This window comes from Mustela nigripes, chromosome 4 (assembly GCF_022355385.1).
Source record: "Mustela nigripes isolate SB6536 chromosome 4, MUSNIG.SB6536, whole genome shotgun sequence".
Taxonomy (NCBI): Eukaryota; Metazoa; Chordata; class Mammalia; order Carnivora; family Mustelidae; genus Mustela; species Mustela nigripes.
Window position 1 is genome coordinate 107,666,119 of NC_081560.1, and position 12,408 is coordinate 107,678,526.

At 40.0% G+C, this 12,408-nt stretch overlaps 1 protein-coding gene across 1 annotated transcript in view; it reads left to right on the forward strand.

The window, feature by feature from the left end:
• Nucleotides 1–12,408, forward strand: part of NUP133 (nucleoporin 133) — a 59,445-nt gene that overhangs the window by 14,036 nt on the left and 33,001 nt on the right. Inside the window, exons 9-13 of the mRNA XM_059397266.1 lie at nt 2,847–2,994; nt 4,058–4,205; nt 5,312–5,469; nt 6,402–6,493; nt 12,231–12,394. Coding sequence (XP_059253249.1) covers nt 2,847–2,994; nt 4,058–4,205; nt 5,312–5,469; nt 6,402–6,493; nt 12,231–12,394 — 710 coding nt within the window. The remainder of the gene's footprint in view (nt 1–2,846; nt 2,995–4,057; nt 4,206–5,311; nt 5,470–6,401; nt 6,494–12,230; nt 12,395–12,408) is intronic.

Here is a 12,408-nt window from a genome sequence, read left to right on the forward strand (position 1 = left end):
TGTTTTTTTCAAATGTGAAGATGTTTTTATATAGATGTCAACTAAAACTGTTCTAGCACTACTCTAAGAAGTTCTGTTAGACTGTCTCCATGAATGGTGGAGCCCCTTATCACCCAGTGTACAGTCTCCAGAGTAACTTCAATATGAAGCCTTGTCATAGGTATGACCAACTCTGCCTCCCTCCTTGGTACATTCAAGACCACATTCTCTGGGACCTCAGTTGGTTTCTTTTTTTGGCTGTACTTTTCATCTCTGTGACCTGTTTATTTTATAACTGGAAGTTTATACCTGTTAATCCACTTCATTTTGTGCGCACACACACACCATGTCTTTATCCATTCATTTGTTGATGAGTGCTCGGGTTGCTTACATGTCTCAGCTGTTATAAATAATGCTGCAGCAAACATAGGGGTACATATATATTTTCAAATTAGTGTTTTTGTTTTCTTTGGATAAATACCCAGTTAGAGGAATTATTGGATCATACAGTATTTCAATTTTTAATTTTTCGAGAAACCTCCATACTGTTTTCCATAGTGGCTTCACCAGTTTGCATTCCCACCAACAGAATGTGAGGGGTCCTTTTTCCTCTACATCCTCACTAGCATTTGTTAATTCTTGTCCTTTTTATTTTAGCCATTCTGATAGGTGTGATGTGATATTTCATTGTGATTTTGTGCATTTCCCTGATGACTACTGATGTTGAGCATCTTTTCATGTGTCTCCTAGCCACCTGTATGTCTTCTTTAGAAAAACATCTATTTAGGGCCTCTGCCCATTTTTAAATTGGGTTATTTGGGGGTGGTGGTGGTGTTGTGTAAGTTCTTCATGTTATTTTAGATATTAACCGCTTATCAGATACGTCATTTTTGAAATTCCATTCGTTAGGTTGCCTTTTTGTTTTGTTGATCATTTCCTTTGCTGTGCAAAAGCTTTTTATTTTGGTGTAACCCCAGGAGTTTGATTTTGCTTTGGTTTCTCTTGCCTGAGGAGATATATCCATAAATATGTTGTTAAGGCTGATGTCCTAGAGATCACTGCCTGTTTTCTTTTAGGAGTTTGATGGTTTCAGATCTCACATTTAGGTCTTTAGTCCATTAGTTATTTTTATGCATAACATTCTTTTATATCCTGTATTAGCTCTTTAGGTCACTGCCAGTATATTATAAGTTTGGGCTAGTATTGTTGGATTCCTTTCAGGAGTCTGAGTAGGAGTGATAAGGGTTGAGGAGCTGGTGAAGATCACAGTGAAAAAAACGAGAGCCATGTTCGGTTTCTCCATTTGAAGTGATGTCATTTAGTCAGACGCTGGGTTTCATTTTTTTTCTGGTTTCTTGTTTTTAGTTGTCAGTAGGGGGCGCTTGCTCCCTGCCCCCCCCAACCCCCCATTAATATTTCTGAGACTTGAATGAAAGTTGCTAATAAATACTACTGAATATTTTGGAGGGCTTGAGATTAGAGACCATGTAATTCTTTGTTGAGGGCAACAATTTTGATAGACTTACGAGAAACATAAGCTTTAAGATAGAAAAAGGTTTGTTTTCACATTGAAATTTCTGTAACTGATTGTTAAAAACAAAATGTTCCTCTGGACCAAAGTAAGCTTTAAAGAACAAATTAGGTCAGGGTTTGGCAGCCTTTCTTTGAAGGGCCCACAATGTGGTCTCCACTGCAGCTGCTCTACTCTGTCAGTGATAGCATGAAAGCATCAACAGACAGTACAGAAATGAGTGGTCAGGGCGGCATTCCAGTAAAGCTTCATTTATAAAAACTCGCTGGGGCACAGTTTGGCCTGAGGGCTATGCTTTGTCGGTCCTGCATTTGATGATTTGTTGATTTTTTTTAAAAGTCATTTATTGAGCTATATTTATATACAGTAAAACTCACCTGTTTTAGTGTATAATGAGTTGACAGATGCAGACTCATTTGACCGTGAGACACCATCGTGATATGAAATAGTTCCATCACCCCCCAAACTTCCTTGCATCCCTTTGTAATCAAAGCCTCCTTCAGTCTCAACCCTGGCAACTATTGATGTATTTTCAGTCCCTGTTGTTTTGCCTTTTTCTGAATGCCCTGTAAATGGGATCATATAATATAAAGCCTGTTGAGACTGCCTTCTTTCACTTAGCACAATGCATTTGATGTTCATTCAGCAGTTTCTTCCTTTTTACTGAGTACTGGCACACTGTGTAGAATTACCAGGGCTTGAGGTGCCTGGGTGGTTCAGTTGGTTAAATGTCCCAACTTTTCATTTCAGCTCAGGTCATGAACTCAGGGTCATGGCACTGAGCCCTGCTTTGGGCTCCATGCTCAGCTCAGAGTGTTTGGGATTCTCTCTCCTCCTCTGCCCCTCTCCCCACTTGCACTCTCTTCTCTCAAAGTCTTGAAAAAAAAAAACTACCTGGGGCGCCTGGGTGGTTCAGTTGGTTAAGCATCTACCTTCACCTCAGGTCATAATCCCAGGGTCCTCCATCAGGCTCCCTGCTCAGTGCAGAGCCGGATTCTCCCTCTCCCTCTGCTGCTCCCGCTGCTTGTGTTCTCTCTCTCTCTTTCTCTGCCAAATAAACAAGTAAAATCTTAAAAAAAAAAAAAAAAAAAAAATTTACCGGGATTTATCTGTTCAGCAGTTGAAGGATATTGGGCTTCCAGTTTTAGGTAATTGTGAATAAAGCCACTATAACTATTTGCACACATGTTTTTATGTGAACATAAGTTTTTGTTTTTCTTGGGTAAATATCCAGGAGTGGGATCGCTAGGGCATATGGTTAGTATGTGTTTAACTATATAAGAAACTGACAGACTGACTTCCAAGAGGCTGTAGATCTTTCTTTTTCACTGACTAGTGATGGGCTCCTGATTTTGGCAGCCGCATGGCACCCAGCAGACAATCCATGCCTCATCTATTACTCTCTGATAACAGTAGAAGATAATGGCCACCAAATGTCTGACGCAGTAACTGTGGAGGTCACTCAGTGTAATCCACCTTTTCAGGTAAGGGTTCTATCTATAAAGTGAATTACAGATGACAAGAACGTACTGAGTTGTTTGTCCTAACTGTTGTAGGCTCAGATTCTTTTGAGAGATTTACTTGGAAGGGTTGAGATACTTTTAAATAGCCAGTTTTTAGGCATTGCATTTTGTTTGCCATCTTAGACTCATTACTTTGGACAACCTTAGCTAAAGAGAAATGAGAGTGGAAGCAGCTGATGGCATGCAGTTGTTTAATGTTGTAAGTATTGTTGAATAATGGTGATGTTCATAAGACAAAGACAAAGCCTTAAATGTAAATTCATTTCATTTAGCCTTATACTGTATAGTATCTAATTTTGTTAAATCCTTATTCTTAATGTGAGTGTAACTAAATACTGTAAGGAAGTCATTTAATTTGTCCTTTTATTTCATACAAACCTACAGTTCTGATTATGCAAGAAAAACATGCTCAGTGATAAGATTTTTCAGGCAATGGAAAAGAGGCATAAAGAAAACAGTTTCAGAGTACAAACATTATGGAATACCACTTTTTAATGTTTTGTTTATAAAATTACTTCTTTAATAATAAACAGTATATTTAACATTTGCTGATTTCATTTAATTAGGTCATATTCATGTTTCTGCTTCTGATTTTATATGTTATATAACAAATTAATTCAATTTTCATGTGCTTGATATCTTCACAGTGAAGTAAGAACCAAAATGTTCACCAGGGATCACTTTCAAAGTATTTGCCAATTTTAAATTAGTAATAAAATAAATCAGTCTTATTTCTTTTCTCATGTTTGTTATAGGCTTTTAGTTAGAATCTTACCATCATGTAATTTTCAAAATTTGCTGATTATTTACAACTCAACAAATGATTTCTCTCTAATTGATGTTTATAAACTTTTATCATATTTTGTAAATCATCCCAAGAGTAGTATTTAGGTTTTGACAAGGACAGTCTGAATTATTGTATCACTTTTATGAGATAGTGTATAAAAATACAAGTTACAAAATTATGCAGGCAAGTATTTTTGTTTTAATTATCATTAAACATAATCTGACATTTAATTTTCAGTCTGAAGACTTGATTATGTGTCGGTTGATGGTCCCAAACTTTTCAAATCAGACTGCCTATCTGTATACTGAAAGTGCTGTCTACGTGTGTGCCACAGGAACTGGGAAGTTTTCTCTTCCTAGGGAGAAAATTGTCTTTAATACACAAGGTACAGTATCAGTTTTAGAAAAGGTGATTAATGACTTGTTAGTCGTTCTTAGCAGTTTTCATTCTCTTTCCATAAGTGTTAAATATGCTACCCCCAGGTGTTACTGAGACATTCACTACCACAGCAGTAGTAGCTGACGTCACAACCCTACTGAAAAACCAAAAGGGTAGTAAAATTCCCAAACTGTTATATTTTTGGGCAAAAGATAGTAATGTTTTCCCCTATAAGAGGCCAGGAAACCAAGAATTGACACTAAGAGAAGTAACTGCTTATTCCTAGATAGACTAATTTATCCTGAGTTGATGTTCTTTTTTTTTTTTTTTTTAATATTTTATTTATTTGTCAGAGAGAGAGACAGAGCGAGAACAGGCAGACAGAGGTAGAGGGAGAAGCAGGCTCCCTGCCGAGCAAGGAGCCTGATGTGGGACTCGATCCTAGGACACTGGGATCATGACCTGAGCTGAAGGCAGCCACTTAACCAACTGAGCCACTCAGGAGTCCCCTGAGTTGATGTTCTTTAAGTAAGCTTGTCCAGACTCCTGGCTAAGAAGAATCCTGGGTACTGGACTCACACAGGGGGGCTGGAATGGCGGCCGAGGATGGGGGAGCCAGCCAGGAGTGAATAAAAGCAAAGCAAGCAGTCTAGTCAGGATAAAGAGACTGAGCAGAGGGCAAAATCCAAGTGAGGCAACAAATTGGAACCTAGATTTTTTAGTTTTAACACAAGAGCCTTGACTTTGGGTAGGGAGAATGTTAATAAGGAATTGAGCAAACAGACTTTTTCCCCATCTCCATTGACCTACTCAATAAAACTCATTCTGAGTTTTGTAGAATGAATAATTTTCTTTTTTGGCTTATCATACCCACTGCTATCTTGCAAGGTTTGTTTTTGTTGTCCCCAAACCGAATGACACACAGCCTGTATTTCAAATAACAACAGGTTCCTGACATTTGATCTGGATTTAAAAAGCTGAGTTCAAAGTAGGAGGATTATTGTAAAGGAAAAAAAAATTTCTTGGTGTATCAAGATGATTTTCTGCTTAGGGAGGTAGATTTTAGAAAGCATTTTTTTGTTACGTATGTCTGTGTATTTTTCTTTCTTTTAGGAGATAGTATTTTAGGAGCTGGTTCCTGCGGTGGTTTTCCTATCCTTTTTTCTAGAAACAGTGGGCTGGTGTCTATTACTTCAAGGGAGGGTGTGTCTATATTAGCAGAAGACCTTGAAGATTCCCTAGCATCTTCAGTTGCTGGACCCAGCAATGAGGTAATGTGGTTCCATAAGATTTTAAGATTTTTGTCAGGGTATTTCCCACAAATATTTTAGAATAACAGTTTTAAAAGAGTTGTGATGAAAACATAATTCTTTTACCTCCTTCATCTCCTCTGTCCTTTCCAGAAGCAGCCTTTTTACCTGTTTCTGCTGGTATTTTCTCCATATTTCTAAGTAATACCATATGTTGCCATCTCTTAGTTCACCAATATTAGACATCTGTTGATTTCCTATTATAGAAGATAAGGATTTAGGATAACTTACTTTGGTTTCCTTGGCTTTAGGAGACCTATCTAGAAAAATGTTGCTGCAGCCAATGTCAGAGAAACTACTGCCTTTGCTCTCTTCAGGTCTCACATTTAGGTCCTTAATCACATTTTGAGGTTTTTTGTGTGTGTGTAGTGTAAGAAAGGTAAGAAATGGTAGTGTAAGAAATGGTCCAGATGCATTTTGCATGTAGCCGTCCAGTTTTCCCAACACTGTTAAAGAAATGGTCTCTTTTCCACTGCATATTCTTGCCTCCTTTGTTAAAGATTAGTTGATCATATAATTGTGCATTGATTTCTGGGCTCGCTAATCTGTTATGCTGATCTGTGTGTTTTCATGCCAGTACTGTACTGTTTGGATTACTACAGCTTTGTGGTGTAACTTGGTACCTGGGATACCTTTGTGGTATAACTTTATACCTCCTACAGTTTTTTATTTTTCAGGATTTCTTTGGTTATAGATATGCCTTTTTGATAAGACTTTAGTCAATCATTTAGTCCATTTTATCTTGTTTTAGTAAATGTCTTAAGTAAACTGCTGGTATAAAGAACATGGTAAACAGCTGTGTGTCTGTGTTGTTGCTGTCTGGTTTTTTTTGTCCAAGAATTCAGAATATTTTGATACCTTCACCTCTAAATTAGAGTGTTTTTATTTGACAGAGTATGGTTTTTGAGCCTTCTACAAAGAATGAAACCATAGCCCAGGAGGATAAAACCAAACTGTTAAAAGCTGCTTTTCTGCAATATTGCCGGTATGAAAAGTTTTTTAAATTAGGCCTGTTTAATTTAAGCCTAGGGACACATTTGACTAATATATGCTACTTATTTGTTGACTGGTGGGAGTAAGGTGGAGGAGAGATGCCACCACGGAGAAGATTTTTCTGAGCTTCAGTGCTATTAAAGCTTTGTTAAAAACTTACTTTGAACTTGATAGGCATAAGAGGCTTCCAATTAGTCTAGGAAAAAGCATGGTGTAACATATTCTCTCCACTTAATGGATAACAGTGTGCTATTAAAAATGGTGGTCATGAAAGACATTTAGCAAGCGTGTTTTATGTATACTATGAAGGCAAATAAGTTGCATATAGTGGTTTAGATGTTATAGAGAAATTAGATTTCGCCTATTCATTGGGTTTTGTTGCATATAAAATCACCAGAGAACATAGTTGTTTTTTTAATACAGCTCATGATTCTGCAATCTGGCCATTTGGGGTTGGGCATAGGTGGCCATTTTATGGTTCCCATCTGAATTCACTGTCCATGATCAGTGCCAGCCTGGTTAGACTTGCTCACATTTTTAAAAAATATTTTATTTATTTATTTATTTGACACAGAGAGAGAGAGAGAGGTCACAAGGAGGCAGAGAGGCAGGCAGAGAGAGGGGGAAGCAGAGAGCCTGAGGCGGGGCTGCATCCCAGGACTCTGAGATCATGACCTGAGCCCAAGGCAGAGGCTTAACCCACTGAGCCACCCAGGCGCTCCCATTTCGAGGGCTCTGGTCATCTCTCTGATCCTGTGCCCTCTAATCATCTAGCAGATTAGCCTTGTTTACATATCTCATGTGTGGCAAGGTGTGGCAAGAGATTAAGCCTCAGCATACAAATGCTTTTCAAATCTTGGCTTGGGTCATATTTGCCAGTATCCTATTGGCCATAGCAAATTACAGGGGCGAGCCCCCCTCCCCCTGCATGGGAGGGTGCCGATAGGGAGTGTGCACATGGGAGGGGAATGATACTCAGTTTGCCACACTTGATGACCTAATACTTCCAGATTCAAGGCAAATTCAGTCATTTGTTTGTCCTAAAGATATATTTTGCATATCATGTACCTTCCTTAAAAGGTATAGTAAATTCACGTTTGAATGAACACTAAGGATAATTGAGATCTAGCCTTTGTTCTGCCCTTAAATAGCTGCGTGAAACTTTGGACAGATTGCTAACATTTCTGGAATTTTGTTTCTTTCTCTGTAAAGTGTTGAGTGGGGTCGCCATTGGGCTGTCTGAAGGTTCATTAGTTTATCTGGCAGGTCTTTGTTTTGAAGTTATAGTCAGAGTTTACTACCTCTGTATCCCCCAGTTCTCAGTTTGTGATGCCATGGTCTCACCAGTAGTGGTATTTGATGCATAGGAGTTCACTCCCACAGGGGGAATAGCACATAAAGTTTTACAGTTCTGTGCCACTGGGGCCACTGGATGGCTCAGTTGGTTAAGGGTCTGCCTTTGGCTCAGGTAATGATCCCAGGGTCCTGCAATCAAGCCCCATATTGGGCTCCCTACTCAGGGGGGAGTCTTTTTCTCCCTCTCCCTCTGCTCCTCTCCCTGCTTGTGCACACGCTGTGTGCTCTTTCAAATAAATAAAATCTTAAAAAACACACATAATTCTGTGCCATCAAAATAATCTACTGATCTTAGTTTCTCATCCAGAAGAGGGCACCATTAGACAAGTTTTTTGGTTCTGTTTTTAAAACGTGTTCTTTTAATTTTGCTATGTTGCATGGTGTTCAGTCTTACTGCCAGGATTTAGATTAAAATACTATGATTGTGTCTTACACAAGCTTGTCCTTTAACAATTTTGACAGACTTGTGGCATCTCAAAATTTAAGATAATGGAGCAAGTCACCATAGTCCTTGTATTAGTTTCTTGGGGCTACTGTAACAAATCACTACAAACTGGGTTATTTCATAAAAATTTATTCTGTCGTGGTTCTGGAGGCCAGAAATCCAAAATCAAGGTATCAGCAGGGCCATGCTCCTTCTGAAAGCTCTAGGGAAGAATCTTTGCTTGCCTCTTTCCTAGCTTCTGATGGTTGCTGGCAATCATCAGCATTCCTTAGCTTGCACGTGGATCACTCCATTTGTTTCCATTACCACATGGCCTTCTTCCCTGCGTGTCTGCCTTTACATGTCCTCCTAATCGCTGGATGTCACTGGATTTAGAGCCCACCCCAATTCAGTATAACTTCACCATAACTTAACTAATTATATATGCAAAAACCTTATTTCCAAATATGGTCGCATTCTGAGGTTCTGGGTGAATGAGGATATGGAGAGATGCTATCCAACCCCATGTAGTCATTTCTAAATGTTCTGTAGGGGAAGATTATTAAGCTCGAAAAGGAATCCCCTGACTTGAAGTTCTAAGGGTATAGTAACCTTAGGAATAGGGTCATGGATCTCTAGCACAGCTGTGCCTTCAACTTACCCCGTGAGGCTAACAAAATCATTTTGGGGTTGGTATGAACCAATTAATAGTCTTAAGGAATTAGATTCTTCACAAATGGAATCATACTTTTAAAGCAGGGTTTTGCTATCTCATCACTGTTGACATTGGAAGCCATACAATGTTCTGCTGTGAGCTATCCTGTGAATTGTAGAATGTGTAGCAGCCACAGCTGGCCTCTTCCTACATGGTGCCAGTAGCACCCTCCCCCAACTTATGACAACCACAATTCTCTTCAGACATTGCCACATGCTCCCTAGCGGCTGAAATGAGTAGATTGCACTCAAAAATGTTCTGTGTTTCGTTTTTTGCTGAGGTTAATATTGCTGTTTCTATGGCATGGTTTCTTTGAAATTAATTTTTACATTATTTTTATTTGCACTTGACTCAATATAAATATAAGATCTTTTGCTCATGACAGTTTTAAGAAACTTACTCTATTAATTAAAATAGTTAATTGTTGATTATCTTGCCTTAGTGAACTTTGTATTCCCATAACCTGTAGCATAACCAGGTTTCCAGCTTCAGCTTGGCCTTAAACACTTTTAGGCAGGTTTTCTGTGTTTCTCTATTCAGGCCCATCTCTTGTTCTACCGAGAGTCCATTTCAATGCTTTTCTAACTCTCCTCAGCCTTTTCCATTTCTCTGACTCTTCTCCCATACTTAGCAGAGGGCTCAGCCTCCTACTTCACAGATAATAGAAGCCATTAGATAGCAGTTCCCTGGACTTAATACCTACACACTTACTGCACTGCAGCTGCTTTTCCTCTTTCGCTCCCTATAAAGTGGGAAGGATTGCTCTTTCTAAAAAGAATCGCTGTCTTTTTTGTTTGTTTGTTTTAAAGATTTCATTTATACATTTAGAGCGTGTGCACATGCAAGCAGAAAGGAGGGGCGGGGGAGGGGAGAAAGAGAGAAAATCTCAAACATTCCCCGCTGAGTGCAGAGCCTGACATGGGGCTCAATCCCACAACCCCAAGATCACGACCTGAGCAGAAGTTAAGGTGGGTGCTTAATGGACTGAGACATCCAGGCACCCCTCTTTGTCCTTGTTTTGAATGCCACAGTCTCTTGCTTCTCTTGAGACTATGTTTTGTTATTCCTCTTGTATATCTTTGACCTCTCTTGTGCTGGCTTCTTCTCACCAGCCATTAATCATATTTAATATACCATTTAAAAAAAACCAAGGTTGGGCTCCAGGGTGGCACATTTGGTTAAGCATCTGACTGAGTTTTGGGTCAGGTCATGACCTCAGGGTTCTGATATGGAATCCCCTGTTGAGCTCCATGTTCTGTGCCAAATCTGCTTGGGTTTCTCCCTCTCCTTCTGACCCTCCCCCCCACTGCAATCTCTCTCTCTCTTTCAAATAAATAAATCTTAAAAAAAAGAAAAGAAAAAGACCAGTCTTTGACTTTGTGTCCCCCTCTGATCTACTACCCCTTTTGTTTGTTCCTGTTTATAACTAAACTACCTGAAAAGTTGTCTGCCTTTGCCGTTGTCTATCATAATTTTTCTCTCTCTACTCCCTTTTTATTTCCTACTTACTTCATTTGCCAAGGAAACACAGATTTACCGTACTCTAGGCCATTATATACAAACGAAGAATGTTCCAGAGTAGCTGTTATTCTACAAGCATCTCAGTTCAACGTGCCCACAGCCTTGCTTGTCTTCTCCAAAGCTTATTCTTTCTCTTTTACCCCCTGTTTCTGCCACTGGTAAAAATGTCCTACCATAATACATTCAGCTTCAGAGCAAAAATATATCAGATCCAAACAGTTGCCAATATTTACCTCAAATCTCTTTTTTTCTCAAACCCGACTACTTGTCTCCATTCTTCTCTGCAGCTACTGCTAGTGGAGACCCCCCTTTCTTGTCTGGGTTTCTGCAATAACTTTTTTTTTGTCCACATTTTATTTATTTATTTGACAGAGAGAGACACAGCGAGAGAGGGAACACAAGCAGAGGGAGTGGGAGAGGGAGAAACAGGCTTCCCACCGAGCAGGGAACCGGATGCGGGGCTCGATCCCAGGACCCTGGGATCATGACTTGATCTGAAGGCAGATACCCAATGACCGAGCCACCCAGGCGCCCCTACAGGAACTTCCTATCTGAGTATTTCTGCTCCCTGTCCATATCCTAAGATGATCCTTTGGGAAAATAGAACAGATTGTGACACTTTCTTCTTAGTGCCTAAGAAGTGCCTTCTAGTGCCAGAACTCCATGACATGGTGTGTGAGGTTTTATGTATTCTGCCTTTTGATTGGTGGTGTTTCTGAGAGTTTGCCCTGGAAGGGTTCTTCCCTGGGTGACCTCCTTTTCCCTATGCTCTTAATTCTTTGCTAAGATATGGACGTACTTACTCACAGGTGTGATGTGTGCTCTTTCTGCCACCGTGTACCCCTCTCCAGAGTCCCCTCAGCCTCGCTGCTCCCCTTCTGTAGCTGTAGGCCTCTGCTTATCCACCTTTTCTTCCAGGGAGTTTTCCCTGCTCCTTGGATGGTTTTGGTTTCCCTTCTGTGTGGTCTGTAGCAACTGCTCTGTTCTTTTCATGTCACAGTATACATGTAACTACTTATTTAACTCTCTGGCTTCTTGTGTGACACTGTGTCCTTGGTGAAGTCTTAGAGTGTATTTTAACGTCTTGTCATTCTGGCTCCAGTGCCTAGCATGTTGTAAATACTCAACATATAATTATTGCATTAATAAATGCGTAATGATTGTCTCCTTTTAAATAAATGTTACTGAAAGTAGTTAACTTTGGGGCACCTGGGTGGCTTGGTCAGTTGAGTGTCTGACTCGCTCAGGTCAAGATCTCACTGGTGGTGAGATTGAGCTCTGTGTGGGGCTCTGAGCTCAGTGGGGAGTCTGCTTGAGCTTCTCTCCCTCTTCCCTTCCCCTGGCATGCTCTTTCTCTCTCTCTCTCAAATAAATAAATCTTTTTTAGAAAAGGTAACTTTGGACTAAAAACTATTACCTTCCTCTTTTTTGAAAGATTTTATTTCTTTGTTAGAGGCGGGGGGAGAGTGAGTGTGAGAGAGAACATGTGAGTGAACACCAGCAGGAGGAGGGGCAGAGGGGAAAAGAGAAGCAGATTACCCGTCAAGCAGAGAGCCGGACTCGGGGCTCAGTCCCAGGACCCCAAGATCATGAACTGAAGGCAGACGCTTCACTAACTGAGCCATCCAGATGCCCCCGTGGTTAACTCTTTCATGGTGAATTTTTAAAATGGTTTGCCTCCTTTAATACTTCTATTTTCTAATTTTATTTCAGAAAAGATCTAGGTCATGCTCAAATGATGGTTGATGAGCTCTTTTCCTCCTGTTCTGATTTGGATTCTGATTGTGAACTAGACAGAGCTGTTACACAAATCAGTGTGGATCTGGTGGATGACTACCCAGCGTCTGACCCACGGTGGGCTGAGTCTGTGCCTGAGGGTAAGAACTTCTAC